The following is a 19,753-nucleotide window of genomic DNA, read 5'->3' as shown; positions in this document are numbered from 1 at the left end:
GTCTTTCAATTAACATAGACAATTAGACAAATGTGTTAACTTAATTGGATTTTTTTTAATTTACTCACCACTTAAGAAAATTAAATAAAGATGCAACCAATCAATATAATGCAATAAGCTCTATCGTATTCAACATGTCAAAATATAAATAATCATGTCATTTGTATGTCAAGTTGGCAAGTTTAATTTGTATGTGTAGTCCCACCCACATTCCACAAAGAATTTCATACGTTGTTCCAAACTTTTAAGTTACAATCATTTTATACTTTTTTTTTTTTTTTTTTACATAGGCTATACTTTAACTTGAATTTTTTGTGGCTAGCTTATACAAATATATGTTCATAAAGATATTTAAATCATTGGTAGGGCTGGCCATTTCACCCTGACTCGATGGATGTCTGATCCACCCGATCCAATTATATGGATGAAAACCCGAAAACAATTGGATTTTAATCGGGTGACGGGTGGATCGGGTGGTGGATCAGGTCGGATTCGGGTGGACTTAAATCCCAACATCCGACCCACTACCCGATCCACCCATCCACCCGTGATTTCTTATCTAAAATATAACTTTTTTTAGTGAAATTATGTTTGCATAAAAATCTGGTGACTTCTAGGGTTCATTCACCGCCCCCTCATCCCCTTCTCTCTCCCAGATCCTCTCACTCTCACTTTGGAAAAGCTCAACGGCTCAGCCGCCGGAGTAACTAGCAACGTCGCCGAAGACCCATATCTGGTACCTTCTCGATTTCGCAGTCTAATTTTGCTTTTTTTGTCAATTTTTCATCGATTTTTGCTTGATATATACACACATAAAGTTGGAGAAATCACACTTAATCGGAAATCTAATATTAATGCTAAATGATATTTCCTGTTTAGAATCAATGTACTTTGTATTATTCGGATCTGCTTTTTGCATCTTTGTCATTTCAAGCTAGTCACATTTATTTCCTTTGTTATTGTTTAATTTGGTTTTTTGTTTTTATTTCATAATGGCAGGATGAAGAGGGTATGGAATTATGGATGAATGAATCTTTTCTCCAGAGATGTGATAGGAAGACCTGATGTCTGCTTGATTTCAAAGTTGTAGTCTATTATTAGAAATAGCATGTAATTCGTGCTTTAAACTTTAAAAACACTACAATGATGTGGAGTATCTGTACTATTTTTTCCAGTTTTTAATGAAAATTTTGACATCATTTAGGAATTAATTGTGCTCTAACCTTCACCCGTGAAGCACCCGATCCACCCGATTCACCTGTGGATGATGGGTGGGTTGGATGTGAATGGGAAAAAATAGGGTGATGGATGGGTCGGGTGATGGATGAAATGTTGGCGGATGGAGGCGGATTGAGCTCCACCCGATCCACCTCCGATCCATTGCCAGCCCTAATCATTGGTCATTCAATTTGTTGAATTTCTTGTTATGTTATACGAAGTATATCTCTCCAAGAAGCATGCATGTTGGAGTAAATTCACTACTACAAAACCCTTGGTTTTTGGACGCTGGTACCTCGACGCTTGGCTTTGGGCGTTGGGAGGAAAACTTTACTCTCGTCGATTTTTGGCGTCTACGATTATCTAGACAGCTTTCTGCGTCGAAAGTGCACGTGCAAGGCACGTGTATTCAAGTTTAGTAGGAATATTACGGAGCCTCCCACGCTCTATCACTCTTAACTCCCAGCAACCACATCTTCTCTCAAACCCTAAACCATTTCATCTGCAAATCATCCCTGGGAAAGGACTCAATTCTCACACTGTCACTTCGCCATTGCCTTCAGGTTTGATGAACCTTCGGTTCTTACCTTATTTTACTAATTTGATTAGGGATTTTTTAGGGTTTAATTTTGTTAATTTGATCTAATATTTTTGATTTTTTTCCATTGAATTCCTCCTCTCATCATCTGTGTTTTCTACTCAATTGCGGCAGAGTGGCACAAAACCCCGTCAAAGATTCTTCTACTTCAGATCCAATTTTCATTTTCTTCCCAATTTCATTTCATTGTGTTGGACGAACTTTCCGAGGTACTCATAAACTCACTTGAATCGTTCTTTCTTGCAGATTGTTAATTAAATATGAGGAAACATGTTAATTTGATAATTTTGACCCTGTAGTTTCGACATGGTAAGAATTATTATGATAAACATCTGGATATTGATCAATTGGTTAGAGTTTATTTATGCTTGTTCGTTTTCGAAGGTTTTGGTGTCCCATTGTGTATTATTTTATCTAATTCACATTTGAATGTCTCTTATAGAGTAAGATAATAGGGGGTATTTTGTTTATATTTTTAGTTAATTGATCTTTTAGAATTGCATAATTACAGAGTATTTAGCTGATGCTTGTTTGGTCCCTTCAAAAATAAAATAAAAAGATATGGTGCTTGTTTGGTGTATGGGTTTTAGGCTTGCTGTGTGTAACTCTGTTGGCTTCTTCGCCTTGGTGTCTTAATTTTTTATGTGTTCTGGTGTTTTGGTGTATTACCCTCTTATATGAGTAGTATGATTAGTTGTAAGAAAAGAGGAGACAAATAATGTGTTAGGGCTAGTTGAGTACTACTACTGACCTTCACTAGAAATAAATAAAAGAAGAATTGTTTGAAAATAATAGTCTATAATGTAATAGGTCATAGTTACTTTTAGTTAATTTCATCCTAATTTTCCATGTCGTAAACCAAATTTAATACTTCATCTGTCACAATTTCTCTCTTTTGACAAATCATCTGATAAAAATAGCATACACTACCCTTTTACTGTAGGATATTCCCCTATTTGTTGCATTAAGATGAGTTTTACGCTGTTTAACAAAATAGAGTACAGACCCCCAGAGCTGAACTCCATAAATTAATACAACACTGTAATCAAGGACTTACTTTTAAGAAGTTTGGAAATCCATTTACTTGTTTGGGAAAGCAAAATGATACGAGTCTAACTTATACGGAGTAGTATTTACTATTTAGCTTAACTTAGCTCGGCTTGGCTTTACGCTTGTTGAGCTTAAAATCAATCACAACTAGACTCGTATTTGAACTCGAACTTGATTTATAAATAATGTATCGTTTTCCTCTTTTGACTTCCCGTGAACATTACACTTACTTTTGCTGGATAAAAAGTAAAATTTGATGTATTTTACCATAGGTTTGGTCTATCTATGTAGGTAGAAAAATCCTGAAGATATTTAAATTGCTAATGGAATGAGTCTCACAGTTGAACCCACAAGCCTATGAAATGTGCAATATATTTTTATTAGTTTGGCAGGGGAGCAAAATTTATGAATGGCTAATCATTTATACTTTTAGTTTCTAATACTTTTTCCTTTATTTACTGGTCATACTTAGTAAATAGTATTTAGCTAGCCATTTGTACTTTTTAATCCCCTAAAAATTGAGAATGATAATTTGTGCAACAGATATGAGTTTATTTGTTGATTTTTAGCAGTATGCAATTTCTATTTGTGTGGACTATTTTTTATAATTTTCATTCACTACTTGTATTTGAATATTATACTCTATGATTATAAATCAACATAGTCATTTATCTGGTCTACCACAAATGGTTTTGTGAGTAGATTCTTGGTTACATTCGTTGTTTTACTAAGTCAACTCAATTTTAGATTCCTACAATAATAGAACTTGTCGCGCGTTTTATCCGATCATCCTCCATGGACATGTAGTTCTGTACCATATGTTCTGTGATCTCCATGAAAACAACAATAAGCCCTTTGAATAGGATTCAAGTGCTCAGTTTTACATGCTTATTGGTAGATATATAAGCAGAGATAGTGGGTTGGTAGGCCATATAGCTAACAAGGCTGTCTCTCATGTGTGTATTTTGTGTTAGGCATGGAGAGAGATATAGAAAAATTTATTCTTACTTTGTTATGTACCATTTGTGGAATACTATTTATTGTCATTGCCACTAATTAACTAGTTGCTCCCTCGATATGGGATTTTTTTTGGAGGTATTAAGGGACCAAACTCTTGTGGCATTCTGCCTTTATTTATCTCTCTTATGGGTGGTTTGGTAGAACATGAATTGCACGATATATCAAAATTGATTGTGTAGTCTTGCGCTTTTAAATTTTTTTTTTTTTCCGGCATCTACTTGATTTTGAATGACTTTTGGTCCCTTCTTTGTATCATCTGCAATAAGTAATTGTAAAATTTTCAAGCGTTGTATTCTGCAACGCTCATTCACATATTTTTTCCTCCATGGAGAAATGTTCCAGGCAACAACACTTGACATGTGATAATTATTGTTTCATAATATGAATGCACTATGTTTGATGATTTGCAGGATACAAATGACAGTTCATCTTTCATAAACATCAGATGATGTATTAAAAATCTGGAGTCTGCATCCCATATATATCATATTGGCTAGAGTGCTATCTGACGCGCCTCAATTAAAGGTAGAATTTCTATTGCTTTATCTTTCAGATTTTACTAATGACAGCACAATTACTCCAGAATTTAAAAAGCCTTTTACAATCTGTGTGGTAGTTTGTTGTTGGATTGGTTCTTCACATGATGTTTGAGTATCTGATATCAGTATTAAATTTTATTTTTTGAGTATCTGATACCAGTATTAACTAAAACATTTAGCAATTGTTTTGTACAGTTATTAACATTAGTACTTGGCAGTTTATCGCTGCACTAAAGCTCGACTCTTCAAGACTTCAAGCACAGGAAACAAACAAGTGTATTGATATTCTAATCTTCCGTAATTTATAGTCATAGACCTTCTTACCTTTTGACTTTTGTAGAGTACTTGTAGTTTATTTGTTCTACCTTCCGTAATTTATTGATATTCTAACTTGATTGTTTTAAAGTCGGATATGCATGGGTGAATATCCCCTTCCTGCGCTGCAAATATTCTAATCTATAAATCTTTTAGCAGTACTGTAAGCCACTGACCTAGTGGTTTGAATTTCACATTATTGTTTCACATTAGTTGCCTGCGGCCCTGCTCCTTTCCTATGGTCAAGAGGTTTCCAGGGAAGCTGTTTTGACTTTTGTTGAAGTAAAGCTTTCTTTTGTTTCTCCTTGTGTAGTTAGGCAAGCAAATGCAAATATCAAGAGCCTTATATTATCAGAAACTTTTGTTATGTTTCTCAAAGATAAATCAGACTATCAGAAACTTTTGTTATGTTTTTATTTAGAATCCAAATATTAAGAGCCTTATATTTATGTGTTATTCCTATCCTCTACCACTTGTTTGAATTTTTAAATAATGCTTTGTCCAACATTCTGAAAAACTAGAATGAAATTTGGATTTCCTTTTCTCCTAAGAGCTACAAAGAACTGATGGCTAAGTGCAATTCTCTAGGGAGGGGAAAAGCTCGTTCACTGAGAAAGCTTGAAAATGTAAAAGAAAATATTGTAAAGCTCAAGGTAATCCAACTATTCCTTTTGGTGTTTTTTTTACCATCAGCAAATGGTCGACTACCACTAATTCTTCTGGTTTGGTCAGTGATTAGGTGGTTGCCGACTGCCGAGTGTTTTAAATAGGTAATATCCCTGTGGTCTCTGCCCAAAATAAAAAAAAAAAATCATGAGAAACTCATATTAATGTTATATTTATTTGAAAAAACATGTGGGGTGAGAGAGAAATCAAGGAGTGATTGTGCATGCATCAATTACTGCTAGTACAATAACCTATTTCTTGTGCAGTAGGCACGCGTTAGACATGAAATGTTGTCGGCTGTCATTCCTAATCCAGTGACATGTTTTTCCACGAAAGGTATGCTCAAAATCAAGCATCCAAGGTGCAATCAGACTCAAACTTGTTGGTTGATTGGTTTACAAGTGGACGCTACGAAAGCGAAGAAAGATGGAATTTTGAATTATGCAGGAGCGAAAACAATTTTTTCTATGAAGATGGCCAGCCTTTGTTTCTTTATATGGTTTGCTCCTTTCTTTAATACAACTGCTGTTTCTTGAGACAATGATACTCCCTTGTTTAGATTCCTTATTTATCTTTTGGTCGGGTGTGTCTGTATTTTGTTGTTGAGAAAGTACCCTTTTAGTAACTCTGGTTTCACGTGGCAATTTAGGGCTCCAAGGATGTAAGCCATTATTGTGGATCTTGCAGAAAAGGCTGTTTCCATGTGCTTATCAGTTGTTCTCTGGTAAGTCGGTTGTTACTTGAATAATCCAGAGTTCAAAATTCTAGTAACATGTCAAAATTAGTATTGTTGGTTAGAGCTTTGCAGTGCTTAAATCCCGTGCTCATAATAGTACTCTAAAATTATCTTGTAGTCAAACCATAATTTTGTTATGTTTAGGCTGATCGATGAAGATGCTTGTTGCATATTCAACCTTATGCCTGCCCCTTAATTACTTGATCACTCTAGTGGCATGGTGATGCATCTTATCAACATACCTTGGCCAGTTTATTTCACAAAGTAACCATATATTATGTTCAAATGTCGTAGGATGAATTATATGTTTGTTTTGTTGTCCTAATTAAAACTTATTTTTGTGGCACATGTCGATGTTAAATTGATGAAAATTTAGGGACTGAACTGTCTCGATTATTTATTACGTTCCTAAAAGACATAACCATCTCTAGAATGATAATTTCAGGTCACTTTCAGGTCTTGTGATTCAAGTTCTAGCTGCATGATAGAGAGAAGATAAATTCTGCAGCAAGTTGTATCCCATGTTCCACGGAGATTATTCTAGAAGCTCTAAATTTACAAGTAAAGAGAAATGGCGACAAGTCTTTTTTCAATGCTTTTAGTGTAAAACAATTTCGATAGGAAGTGCGTCGTGATAGTTAATTATATAATTTTATATTGTATGGTTATTATTATTTTTTCCCATTATTTGAACAAATCCATTCAAGACTCATATTCTGTATTCTATACGTTAATGATTAATGAAAAGATTCCATTTGACCCTCTTTGGTTTCTTTTACCTCAGTTGAATTTTCTTTTTGTATAGTAATATTTAAGTTAAATTTTGATTATGTCAACCCCAAAATAATAATGAATTGATATAACGAAAATAAACCCATATATTGTATAAATCTCGACGCTTTCGAGCGTCGAAATGGACCCCCGCCAACAAAAACTAAGCACCTGAACAGAAATGTTAGCGGGTAAAATTTGGTGATTCTCGACGCCTTGTAAAATTTAAGACGCTAAAAAGCGTCGGGATTCTCGACGCCTTGTAACTTTGAAGACGGAGAAAAGCGTCTAAGGGACGGACGACCAAAGGCGTCGAGAAAATTCTCGACTCCCATTTTTTCGACGCTTTTTAAAAGTGTCGAGGATATATTTCTCGGCGCTTTTTGTCGTCGAAAAAGAGCTGGAAAAGCGTCTCTAAAACTCGGAATTTGTAGTAGTGATTGTTAGGGTTTCCTAATCATAATTCAAATAACTATTACCATGCTACTAACCAACTGTTATATATTCCAATAGAGTGAAATATAATATAAGAATTTTATTATTACAGACAATGATCATTGATAAAAATTTGAGGACGCACGCGGAAGTTTTGATCGACCTGAATAATATAACAAAATTGTATTTTTTTTTTAATCATTGATTACATTAATAAGAATTGTACAACAATATTTGCGAAGACCCATATCTCTCACTTATATCTTTGGTGGAACCCTTGTTTCTACTCCTCATGTTTTGTGGGAGCTCTCTTGATTGGTTCACCTCTCAACTTATGCACATACAACATATTTATATTGGTTGTATCCAAGTTTCTAGATTTTTCTACACTTGTCATTTATCTAGATTTTTCTTATGATAATTCTAGACATTTCCTAAGATTATTCTAAATTATAATTTACAATCATATATTTCTAGACTGTTCTACATTAGTACATTTTACTACTAGATTTTTACAATCATATTATCTAGAATTTTCTAGATTAATAATTCAACAACAACGAGTTTGTTCTAATTAATTGTCACTAATTTGAACTTATTATAACTTAATTAAGTTGTAAATTAAACTTGCTAATTATTATATCAACCCTTATCAAATTAATATCCCACTTAGTTAATTTTGTATGCATTGTTAATTGTATAACACATGATGATGAAATATTATAAAAAATATTGCATTATCTTTTTTATGTGCTTTTATCAAGATGTTGTTTTTTCGGATATCAGATATTTGTGACAACACACGTATCAACTAAAAGATAAATAGCTAAAAGACAAAATAGGAAGTACCATTCATGGAAAAAAGTACCATTCTGTAAAAGAAAGTACAAATTTTGGTTTTAAAAAGTACCATTTAATTACTTTTTTGTCATTTTCCCTATTTTGTCTTTTACTATTATATGTATTTGCAAGCACATATCTGATATCCAAAAATACTTCCTCTTTTATCAAACTACATCGTACAATATATTAATGTACAATATACTATATTGTACAATATACTCTGTACAAAGTATTAAAAAAAAAACCCTAGTGAAAAGGTTGAGTAAGAAGATAGCCCTTGCGATCTGAGTTAATTACTCAATTACAATATTATGTAAACAAATGCACCATTTCATCTTGAAATCAACTTTATACGACGTCGTAGACATATTGACATATTGTACATTAAAGTTTCATCGATTTTTATTACTCTGTATAATGTTCTTTACGCTTAGAAAAATGTGTCCAAAGTATAAAAACATTGACCGTAAATTCTCATCATTATATACATCAAAACGTTACATGTAAGATCTTGTTAGATTGGTCTCGGGATGTATTTTCAGAATATCAAATTTTTATAATTTTTTTACATACGAAATTGGATATATTAGTAGTTAAATATTGCATTGGAGTTCGTGCAAATAGTAACTATAAAGATTTTTTTGAAACGGAGGTAGTATATGATTGGTTATACGTTGTAGGCTTATAAGGTATAATTTGTTCTTGAAATTAAAACTTCTATGAATATTCGCCAAATTATAGCTTAAATGCTTGTAGAATTGTATAATGCCGACATACACCGTTAATATTTCATTCTGTTAAGGGACTACTATCCAAAATAATGGAAATGAAAAGTCGGTACTATGTCACATCTTTTATTCGTTAATAATGATGAATGATGAATAATGAACAATGTCTAATGGGATCATATCCTAACTTAAAATAACTTGTCGTATGCTCGAATAAAATCAAGTTTTTTACTTTTTTTTTCTTTCAAAATCATATTAAAACTATTCTAGATGAGAAAAGAGGTTTTTTAGTTAATTTCACAAATTGATAGAGTTCCTTGAACTTTGGCAAATACAAGGTGGGTCGTGATCCGATTCGACAAGCACATGAATTGGCAAAAGATGCAAAATGGGAGGTCGTCAACAACAATATTTTTTTGAACCGGACTAGTTTTTTTTTTACTTTTTCCTTTTTTTTTCTTCCTTTTTTGGCTTTTTTTAGTACTTTATTTTCCTTGTGTTTTTAGTTGATGTAAAAAAAATGGCAAATACATTACTTTTTCAATTCCCCCCTTTCCTCCGCAATGTATCCACCTTTATAAATTCTCTTACTTTGGTTTATCCTCAATACATATTTGTATAATTACATCTACCCACCTTTTTCATTCATCTATCTTGCATATTCTTGTTTTATTCACATTTTTATTACGCTGATCCACTAAAATTTCTCGAGCTTTCTCGAGCTTTCCTTAAAAAAAGTAGATTATAACTTCACATTAAGCAAGTTTAAGCTGTTTGCCTGTTTAACATAAACCTAGGAATGCCAACTCTTTCTTAACTCACTATTCGTTCTCATGCATTGAATTCAACAAGTGATTAAGGGACAATGTTTTGTTATAGCATTTGGTGCAGACTAATTAAAGCCAATTAAAAACAAAATTTTAATTAATTTGTGTCCACTTATAAATTGGTATATGATGAAAAATCCAAAGGTAAATAAGAGTCATGAGTCAACAGTCAACACCAAGGGACAACAAAATATGTAGACTTTTAAAGTGCTAAAGGGCCATTATACACTATTTTGATTGTATGCAAAAAAATAAAGGGGACTACTTTACATTTTACTTACTTCATGATCCATTGTTTTGTCGACTCTTAACAACGAAGATAACATCAAATATTTGTACATATTTCCTTTTTAAGGTCACAGGTTTGAGCAAAGAATGAAGAGGATAAGGTGTCTTACTAGCTGGAATTTAGTACCACCTAAGTATGAGCACATTAGATCACAATTACTCCCTTCGCTTTGTAAATTAAAAAAAAAAAATCCACTTTTTAATTTAAACCGTTTTATAAAATACTTCGTCTTTGGTTTTTTGACAATGACATTAATAATCAGTCATTTAAATCCCTTAAAGTTAGCATAGTGTGCAATATGAACCTAAACAAACAATTGAGATATGTCAACATGTCATTACTTTTTTTTTATTATTGAAATAAAAAGTAACTAAAATTCTGAGTCGAACTTTTTTTGTTTTTATTGGTCTAGCATAGTTGCAAACTTGAGCACACAATCATAAAAAAATAAAAAATAGAAAACAATCATTTTTTTTATATTTTGGCAGACACGTAAACTAACTAAATAGATCCTCAATGTAAACTTAAAAAAATTATAAAAAACAAAAATAATAAAAATTGCATAGCTTACCCTTTTATTTTATTGAGGGAATTGCATAGCTTACCTAAATAAATGATACTAACTCAAAACACATACTCCGTACTAGTATACTCCTAAAAATCAGTTCCAACTCAACATGCACATTATAGTTGTATTAATTTAGATCAAGAGGGAAGGGTGAAATTTTGTGGAGAACTCACCTTTGAGTTTTGACTTGAAAGCCACGGGTTTGATCATCACCATTTGCTCGTGTTTAGGAGTGACAATGCTCGTTGATCTATGTAGCTAAACGGACTGACCTCCATATTAGCTACGTAGCTAAACGAACTGACCTATGAGAAATGTTGATTTATTAGGGTACTTCTCCTAACCGGTGAAAAAAAAAAATACAGGTTAGGGTGGAGTTGGTGGACCAGATTAGCTAAGAATCAAATCTCTATGCTACATATCGTTGGTTTTGGTTCCTTAATTAAAGCTCTCTTATACTTAATTTCTTTACTCTCCAAATTTTCATATGAATAATGGTCAACTTAGGAATAAACTTTACGCAATAGAAAAAGGCTATTTGATGCTTTCTCCCGTCAAATAAAAATTGTTTGCAATATATGTATGTTGCACATGATCATATTTCATAGTCCTTTGGTCATATGGACTTTTGGCACATAATTTATTTCCTTTGTAGGGTTTTACAAGAAACCTTTTCCCCATGTTTCCAAATACGAGGTGGTACCTTGAGAAAAGATCAATGACTAACTTAAGCCTAATGAGCCGTTCTACACATTATCAATTGATTTTTAGGATGATATTCTGTAAAGTTTGTACTTGATCAAATGCAGTCTATTCTGACGTCGGTCTTTTGTCTTTTACTTAACTATTTGGTTAGAGACTGTGTTTGTCTCAATGAAGATTTATCAAGTTTGGAATGAAAACTTAACTATGTGAAATATTAGGGTTCGTTTGGTATCACTTTTAGTTTTCAGTTTTTTGTTTTTTGTTTTGTAAGTCGTATGATTTAGATTAAGTAATGATCTAATATAATCTTATTTATCGTAATCTGTTAAATTCGAAAACTGACAACAAAAAACTGGAAATTACTTTATGTGGTTTTAATTTTGTAAAAAATAGAAAACTAGACACAAAAAATGATACCGTACGGACCCTTAATTAATAAAATGGCTGAATACCAAAATAAAATTAATAAAATGTGTAATAATAACGCAAATACTCCCTTTGTTACAGAATATTCTACTCATTTTTTTTTACAAAGTCTCTTATGCATCTTCGTTGAAACTGAAGGAATATGTGCATTATTTACCTCTTTTTTTTTTTAACATTGACTAAAATGGGACATGTGCATTATTTACCCATTTTTTTTTTTAACATTGAGTAGAATGGGACCTGTGATTTGTTTTCAGTGGACTTAAGTACTTAACCTTTAATCATGATTAATTTGCTTGTCAACAAAAAAAATATCATGATTTGCTCCTTTTGTATATGCAGATTTCACTTCATAGTCTATGTCATTGGGCCACTGCCTAACTTTTGGGCCCGACTACAAGCCTACATTGGTGAACACTGTCTAACTTGATAGAATTGGGTTCTTTGAAGCTTTCCATGAATTATCCTTATAGTTTTACTCATAATTATCCTTAGCAAATAAGTTATTTTGTAGCTCAACTAATTAAGTATCAATTAGGTTTTGAACTTTATTGGTAACCTCTTTATCGGCATTGACAGACACTCTCTCTGTTCCAAAATGTATGTCCTGTTTGACTTTTCACGTTGTATAAGACATGACTTAAAACATAAAATCCTTAATTCTACACGCGTAAAAAATATAAAAAATTCATATTATAAAATTATATATTGAACTGAGTCTAATAATAACTCACGTGATTGCATTATTTCTTATAGATAAGTGTTAATTTATGGTCATAATTTTTTAAAGTTTGACTCAAAAAATACAATGGTGCAAACATTTAAGGACGGGGGAGTACCAATAAATACTAATTACCAATCAGAGTCACTATTGTCCAAGATTTCGTTACACTGTTGTTATTTGAGGCTTGAGGAACTATATTCCAGTATCAGATATGTTTCTACAAAAACATATCAGACCAACATAAAATAAAAGTGGCACAGTATATTAGAAAATGGATTTTGAGTTATATACTCATAAGTTCAAATATGGTACGACATAAGTTCAAATATGGTACTCACTTTTCAAATATGGTGTTCATTTTTCAAATATGGTAATCAGAAGTTCAAATGACACTTTCAAAATAATGGTGCAATTACTACCGTACCCTCGTATATGTGTTTGAAGGCACATATCTGATATAGGCCTCTCCGCCCTCTTGAAGACTTTGCATTATAAAAATATAAAAAATAAAAGTTTAGAATTGTTGGGTCTAATAAAATTGATAACAAAGTAATATTCTAGTTGGGCTCGATGAAAGGGTGATTCTACTTCGGGTTCATTGAGTTGGTGGCCCATAAACTTCATTCAACATGACCAATCACAAATAAAATATAGGCCCATAATAGATCATTTAAAAAGTGGGCTAAAGCACATTCGTTTAAGCCCATCATTGTTAAATTTAACTCCTCCTTTAGACATGGATAAATAGGTCTCATTAATGATGATTTCCTTGAACATATAGAATGTTTAAACCATAATCTATTCACCTTATTTTCCCTCCCCAAAAAAATAAATTCTATCACCTTATTTTTACTTATTTTAGAAAAAATAATAATAATTAAAGTTTAGTTCACAATTAAGGTTTCATTCAATTTGATTTATTTTTTCTTAAGTTAAATATATGATGTACTCCGTATCTATAAAATTATCCTATACGGAGTATAGGGGAAAAAAAAATTTATTTTGTATAAATTTTATGAAAGTAATTTACCTTATCTTAAATTCTTAACTAGAATTATAGTGTCTGAAGTAAGTCAATATTTATGGAACATAATAGGACTTGATTTTTTTATATAAGTTACAAAGAAGTCCATATAAAACGCACATTAAATTAGTTGGACAAATTGCATAATTTCTAAACAACACTTGTTATCTTTACCACCTCACTTTTACAGTCCCTTAACTAGCTTAACAGGCCCTATTTGACTGCCTTAAATATTTCTATCTTCTATGTAGAATTATTCACATGGATGTCTCTTATCCCTCTACATACAACATCATGCAACAAATGTCATACTTAGTTCGATTTTAGAAACAACATATAATTAGATTAAGCACCGACATGTAAGAATGTAAGATGTATGCAACCTAATCACCATTTGTATTAAGAAAACCCTAATTCTCACATGTATCCTTATCCCTACTGCTACAAAAACGAAACCATTCGATTCAGCCCTTCGAGGTAGGGTAAAGATGATTGTAGGTCGGGCTTCTGGCAGATCCCATAAGCCATGGGTTTGAATAGGCCATGCTCGTATCAAACCCACTTGTAAGGGGCCGGGCCATACTTTTCAGGAACGCGGCCCTAAGTTAACCACTTCGTTTTCCGTGTTGGATTGTGTTTTGTCCTTGGTCATGTCGGGCCTTGGCCCACCACTTCGTGTCCGTATTTGGATGTGTTTTTTCCTTGGTCATGTCTGACCTTGGCCTGACCCATTGCCATCTTTAGTCACAGAGGCTACTTGATCGACGAGTCCCCAATACTTGAGTACACGTGGCAGTGTGCTTACATAATACTTGAATGAAGTAAAACTATAAGCCGTGTCTGCATCACACATAGACACATTATACGATTGACCACATAGAAGAAAAGAAGATGGTCCAATCGAAATAGACATTTCATTAACAAAAAGTTTGACCCATTCAATCCAAGTTCAAATCTCCAACCCCATGTTTAGTTGTTTCTTATGTCAAACTCCTTTGCCACCTAAATCTTTGAATTATTATCTCCCACCCCACCAACCCACCCCTCCTCAACTCCACTACCATACCATTTTATAATTAACCACACATTATATCATATGTTTTACTTGATTAATACATTATTAATTTTATAATTAGTGATTCCACACTTTTTTGTATTTTTTTATTTTAATATATAGTCATGATTCATGAAGAATGAATACCAAACGTCGCTGTTTAATCACGATTTCGTCATTAGGGTCTCCTTAACCCAAATTTAGCATCTTAATTCTTAGATTTTCTTTACTATTTTAGGGGAAACAAAAGCTTTTCCATTTTACTGCTATGTTTTTATAGCAAATGTCCCAATACACAACTATTTACGTCCTCTTTTATGCAAACAAGGGGTATCTTATTTTACAATCTTGTTGTAACACTATATTTGTAGCTAACCAATCCGTGACTTTATTTGGCCACACAATAACAATGCTCCATAGCAACATTCCATAAAGGCTTGTTTATAAAGCAATTGAACAATACATACTCATAAAATCATAGTGTTAATTGTTTTTTTTGTTCTTCTTTTGGTGAATGAGGTGCAAAGTCAATATAAATTACAAATAGAATGAGCAATTCAAATCTGTAACCTATCTTACATAAGACCTCAGTCTTAAGTCTTAACCACTAAATCAAAATACTTTATTGGTACAGTGTTAACTTTTACCTGCATTCGAGTGTTTATTTTAAATTTTTATCCCTGGATTCGAGTTAGTGAGCTAATGGGTAGTTCCATTGAAAATCAACACAATTTCTTACGTTTAGGCCCTGTTCTGTTTGACTTTTTTGACATATTTCAGACAAAACAAGTTCATATAAGTTCAATTAAGTTAAGATAAGTTCAGTTAATAAAATTTCAGCAATTTTTTTTTTCCAGACATTTTACACACACAAATAGGATTTTTTGTCCAGACATTTTCACACACAAATAAGTTTATTTCAGACAAAATGAGTTTTTTTTTCAGATAAAATAAGTCCAAATAAGTTCAGATAATATATTAGGCTCTGTTATGTTCGATTTATTTCAGACAAAATAAGTTCAGATAAGTTCAGCTAAGTTCAGATAAGTTCAGAAAATATAAGTTCAGCAAAAATAAGTTTTTTTCATACATTTTCACATACAAATAAGTTTATTTCAGACAAAATAAGTTTTTTTCAGATAAAATAAATTCAAATAAATTCAAATAAAATAAGTCCAATAGAACGAAGCCTTAAAATCATACTCCCTACTCCATAGAATATGAGTAGGGGGTAGGTGGGTTAATAGGGGTGGAGTAAGAAATAATATAATATTGTTAGAATACTTCCATTTTTAGAAACAGGTCAAATATTAAGGGACGACCCGATAAGGAAAACAGGTCAAGTATTCCGGGACGGAGGGAGTATAAATCTAATAGAACGGAGCCCTAGTGCAGTAAAGTGTGAACAGAACACACACCCAAAGTCCAAACAATACCCATTCGGATTCCCTCCCAATCAACAGTCAAAGCCCATTACTACACCAACCCAAACACCTTTTTCCCTACAATAAAAAAAATAAAAAAATAAAAAAATAACTCTCCGTAAATAAATAAAATCCGATGTTCCCGCTCCCCAACAACGCCGCCCTTTCACCTTCCCATATTCTTAACCCACCAACCTTAACCATAGTTAACTCTCCCTATATATAACCACCCTCCTACTTCTCTCTCCAACTGACATCTTTCAAAACACGCAAATTGAATTCCAGAATTTAAATCAAAATTAAAATTGAAACTAAAAATGGCGTTTTACGCAGAAGAAGATGAAGTTTGGAAATGCTCATTACACCCCTCTAAACGTCGTCGTACTGGTGTATGTTCATCTTGCCTTAAAGAACGCCTCGCCGCACTCTGCCCTGACTGCGCTAACGTACGCCCTTGCTCATGCTACGCTACCACCTCTTCATCTTCCTCCGCTTCATCGTCTTTCTCTCTCCACTTCTCCGATGTCGGTCGGATCTCTAAACTCATCGACGGTGAACCGGCGTTTCGACGGTCTAGATCATCCGCCTTTCCGTTCTTCCGATCAGCTAGATACTCCACCGCCGATGATAAACCAGCGCCGGAGAAACTCACCGGGAAAGAATCTTCGTCGTTTTGGTCAATGATTTGGTGGCAGAAGAAGCCGAGGAAAGAGAAAATGGAAGCGGAGATGAGAAGATCGAGGTCTGTCGCCGTTGCCGGAAATGATGTCAGAGGTTCGAAAGGTAAAGGATGGTATTTTCCGAGTCCGATGAAGGTTTTCCGGCAGACTTATTCTAAGACTCCTAAAGTTGTTCATGAACGATCTCCTTTGCATCGAGGTTAACTACTTCGTATTAATTTTTCAAAAATAATTTCTTTACCATCAAAAGTGAGTTTATTTATTTTTTATAATGTGTAAATTTAATTTAGTACTCCGTAGCAAACTAGCAATAGATAATACGAATTGTACTCCGTGGTAACTTTTTTTTTTTTTTTTTTTTTTTACTTTTCACTTATATAGATAGTACTCCATAGTAAATTTGTATGGAGGTAATCGAAAATGTTAATACTTATCGAATGATTAATACGTATGGCGAAAATCGTTACGAATTCTTTTTTTTCTTTACAAATGAGATATAAGGACAATATTAATTATAAATACGGACATTAATTTAAACCCGAAATTTAAACCCGAAACTTATTGTACAATCATTCAGTATTAACCATTTGAGTTATTTATATATATTTTCTTCCCGTTGAATTGAAGTATGGAAATTGGAGTATTGAATTAATTCAATAACGGTTGTGAAATTATTGCCTTATTGGCACGTTATTGTGCGGCATTATTGGTTGCGAATCTAACTTTACACTAGGACAAGTACAATACTTTGAGATCGTTTGTGAGTGGGAACATCAATTGGATCATAATTGTGTCATTTATCATTTATGAATTTTGAGAATTAAGTCATTCTACTAGTTGTGTGTTACTCTTATGTCAATGTCACTCATTTAATACATTTCTAATTTACAAAATTGTTGAATTATAAATTCAATTTTATTAATATTAAATAGTACAAGAGTTATAAATATCCTTGTAAATTTTGATGAGTTAGACTCCATCATCCTGTAGGTAGGGTATTTGGCTTAGAGTCTTAAACTTGATTAAGGCTATATTTGGCTTAGAGTCTTAAACTTGATTAAGGCTATATTTGGCTTAGAGTCTTAAACTTGATTAAGGTTATATTTTGTTCACCTTTTTTTCACTTATACAAGGAAAAATAAGTTCAAATAAGTTTACCCATCTATAAAAGATGGGTAGCTATTTGAACTCAAAAAAAAAAAAATATCAAATAAGTTCACTTAAATTCGTTCATAAAAAATAAGAGTTGACCAAATACAATACTAAAATAATAAATTTTGATAAGTTCTAATAAGTTTAAATAAGATAAGTTCAGAAAAAATAAGTGAAAATCAGGTGAATATAACGCATCCTAAAAATGATTACACTCTAGTTTATACTAGAAGTTGATAGATTATAACACAACGATAGTTATTAGCATGTCATTTTTTTTCCTAATTACAATTAAATTATGCTACTTGGTAAGTGAAATTTTGTGGTAGGAGTTTTGTTAGGTGTTAGGACTTTGATGCCATGCGAAGTGTTAAAAAATTACTTTCCTTGATTTGTGGTATATATGCAACCAAGTATTAGGCTAGCTAGCGTCCATGAGGACCCCAACTATACAATTGTAACATATATAAAAATGAATAATAGTTATAGTAATTATTCATATACAATTCATATTATGTTTTAGGTTTTTTGTTGTTTTATTTGGCAATTCAACATTGGTACATGGATCTTTTTAACCTCTTTTTCAATTTAATATCATAAAACACTAATACTCAATATAATAATATAAAATTCCTTTAGAAATTGCGGTTTTTATATCTTTGTTTTTTCCGGTATAATGCACCATTAGAAAACATTGGCACCTCTTCTATGTACCTTATGGCTACTATAAACTTGTCATTATTCCCTAATCGATCAATTAAAGAAGTTAAACATGTTCGATTATAGTACATAATCCATGTGCAAGTGAGTCAAGCCACTTATAGTGAAGACATTCCTAAACACTAACTAATATTAAAATGTTAATTAATATAATAGAATAACCAAATGAAGTTGACAATTTTGTGACCATTTCATGATCTAAAATCGTTGTTGTTTGGATCCACAAATTGAGGCAACTTTCTTACAATGATTAAATGAATAATTCATGCATCAAGGAATTGGAAATAAAATTATGGAGGGTGGCATATCTTTCAAATAAAGGATCATATCTTTAAAATCAAGGTTAATCGAAGAAGAAATTATTGGAAGTAGGTGACCCTACTTACCTTTCAATTAGGCAAAGATTAAAGCTATAAACAGTGTTTAATACGGAAAACAAGCAATAATTGTGACTTCTCAACCATTTGATAATTGATTTAACTTACCTTTACTTTTAAGGTGCTCTTTGATTTAACCATGATTGATGGCTAATATGCTTTTCATGTTTTTGGGACACCACCAAAGGTTACTACATGTCTACATACGTAGTGTGTTCGACCGTTTAGCTAAACTTTTCAACAATCATTGAATTTTTGTGTTCTTCGGTCAATTGTACATTATTTGTACTCCTAACTTCTATTACTCTGTAGGTAATGTCAACTACACTGAACCGATAGATGAGAGTGGGAGATAGCTCAGTTGGTTAGAGCTTTTCTCCCGGTTCCAGGAGATTTTAGTATCGATTCTCATAAGTATTAGATATTTGTGGGGTCGTTGAAGGAAAATTTGGTAATATTAATCCAACCTTTACCGATTTTTTATTTATTAATCTCATATATTGAAGGAGAAGAGGGAGAAGAGTACTTCCACGTAGGGAAATATTCCGCCTACAACAGGTTCATGACCTTTTAGGCCCAATAAAAGTCGTTGGGTAATAAATGTGGGATTATTAAAAAATATGTCGTATAGATGGGCTTAATAAAAGAAAATCGGCCAAATGTTGGATTTATATTACCAATTTTCCTTTGTTGAAAGGCTGAAAAGATGATTGTGGTTAATGGGTACTGAATAGATGGTTTGGGGTCCGCTAAAGTTTTTCAAGATCAAAGTTAACTTAAACTTAAATGGTTGGGGATTATATTAAGGACTGGTGATGTAAATCTTATTTTCATTTTATCAGTGTGTTGGATAGCAACAAATAA

General features: G+C 32.5%; 2 protein-coding genes across 5 annotated transcripts; both read left to right on the top strand.

Moving 5' to 3' along the window:
* The first annotated feature begins 209 nt into the window (after positions 1 to 209).
* Positions 210 to 6,898, top strand: LOC110790840 (urease accessory protein D-like). 4 transcript variants are annotated; one of them, XR_008923814.1, is made up of 9 exons: positions 216 to 736; positions 1,000 to 1,781; positions 1,931 to 2,025; positions 4,297 to 4,411; positions 5,329 to 5,393; positions 5,473 to 5,510; positions 5,743 to 5,905; positions 6,056 to 6,130; positions 6,588 to 6,898. XR_008923814.1 is itself a non-coding variant. In XM_056832673.1 (3 exons), the coding sequence occupies exons 1-3, from the start codon at positions 5,726 to 5,728 to the stop codon at positions 6,639 to 6,641; spliced, it is 309 nt and encodes a 102-aa protein (XP_056688651.1). In that variant the 5' UTR covers positions 5,603 to 5,725; the 3' UTR covers positions 6,642 to 6,898. The 4 variants fall into 4 exon arrangements, 1 of the variants encoding a protein (XP_056688651.1); XR_008923813.1 differs by having other exon boundaries at positions 210 to 736; positions 4,297 to 5,393; XR_008923815.1 differs by lacking the exons at positions 216 to 736; positions 1,000 to 1,781; positions 1,931 to 2,025 and adding an exon at positions 2,040 to 2,125 and having other exon boundaries at positions 4,297 to 5,393.
* A 9,277-nt stretch (positions 6,899 to 16,175) lies between these two features.
* Positions 16,176 to 16,972, top strand: LOC110790847 (uncharacterized). Its single transcript, XM_021995610.2, has one exon. The coding sequence runs from the start codon at positions 16,278 to 16,280 to the stop codon at positions 16,842 to 16,844; it is 567 nt and encodes a 188-aa protein (XP_021851302.1). The 5' UTR covers positions 16,176 to 16,277; the 3' UTR covers positions 16,845 to 16,972.
* Positions 16,973 to 19,753: the final 2,781 nt, after the last annotated feature.

The sequence above is a fragment of the Spinacia oleracea genome, chromosome 6, assembly GCF_020520425.1.
Source record: "Spinacia oleracea cultivar Varoflay chromosome 6, BTI_SOV_V1, whole genome shotgun sequence".
Classification (NCBI taxonomy): domain Eukaryota; kingdom Viridiplantae; phylum Streptophyta; class Magnoliopsida; order Caryophyllales; family Amaranthaceae; genus Spinacia; species Spinacia oleracea.
Note: the sequence above shows the minus strand (reverse complement) of the source record. Positions and strands in the feature narration are given on the sequence as shown.

What these genes read in the sequence shown, in the direction of transcription:
- LOC110790840 (XM_056832673.1), top strand. Translation starts at nt 5,726, where the DNA reads ATGTTTTTCCACGAAAGGTATGCTCAAAATCAAGCATCCAAGGTGCAA. An exon ending in AGCCTTTGTTTCTTTATATG is followed by an intron (nt 5,906 to 6,055) that starts GTTTGCTCCTTT and finishes GTGGCAATTTAG; the next exon opens with GGCTCCAAGGATGTAAGCCA. An exon ending in TGCTTATCAGTTGTTCTCTG is followed by an intron (nt 6,131 to 6,587) that starts GTAAGTCGGTTG and finishes TGATAATTTCAG; the next exon opens with GTCACTTTCAGGTCTTGTGA.
- LOC110790847 (XM_021995610.2), top strand. Translation starts at nt 16,278, where the DNA reads ATGGCGTTTTACGCAGAAGAAGATGAAGTTTGGAAATGCTCATTACAC.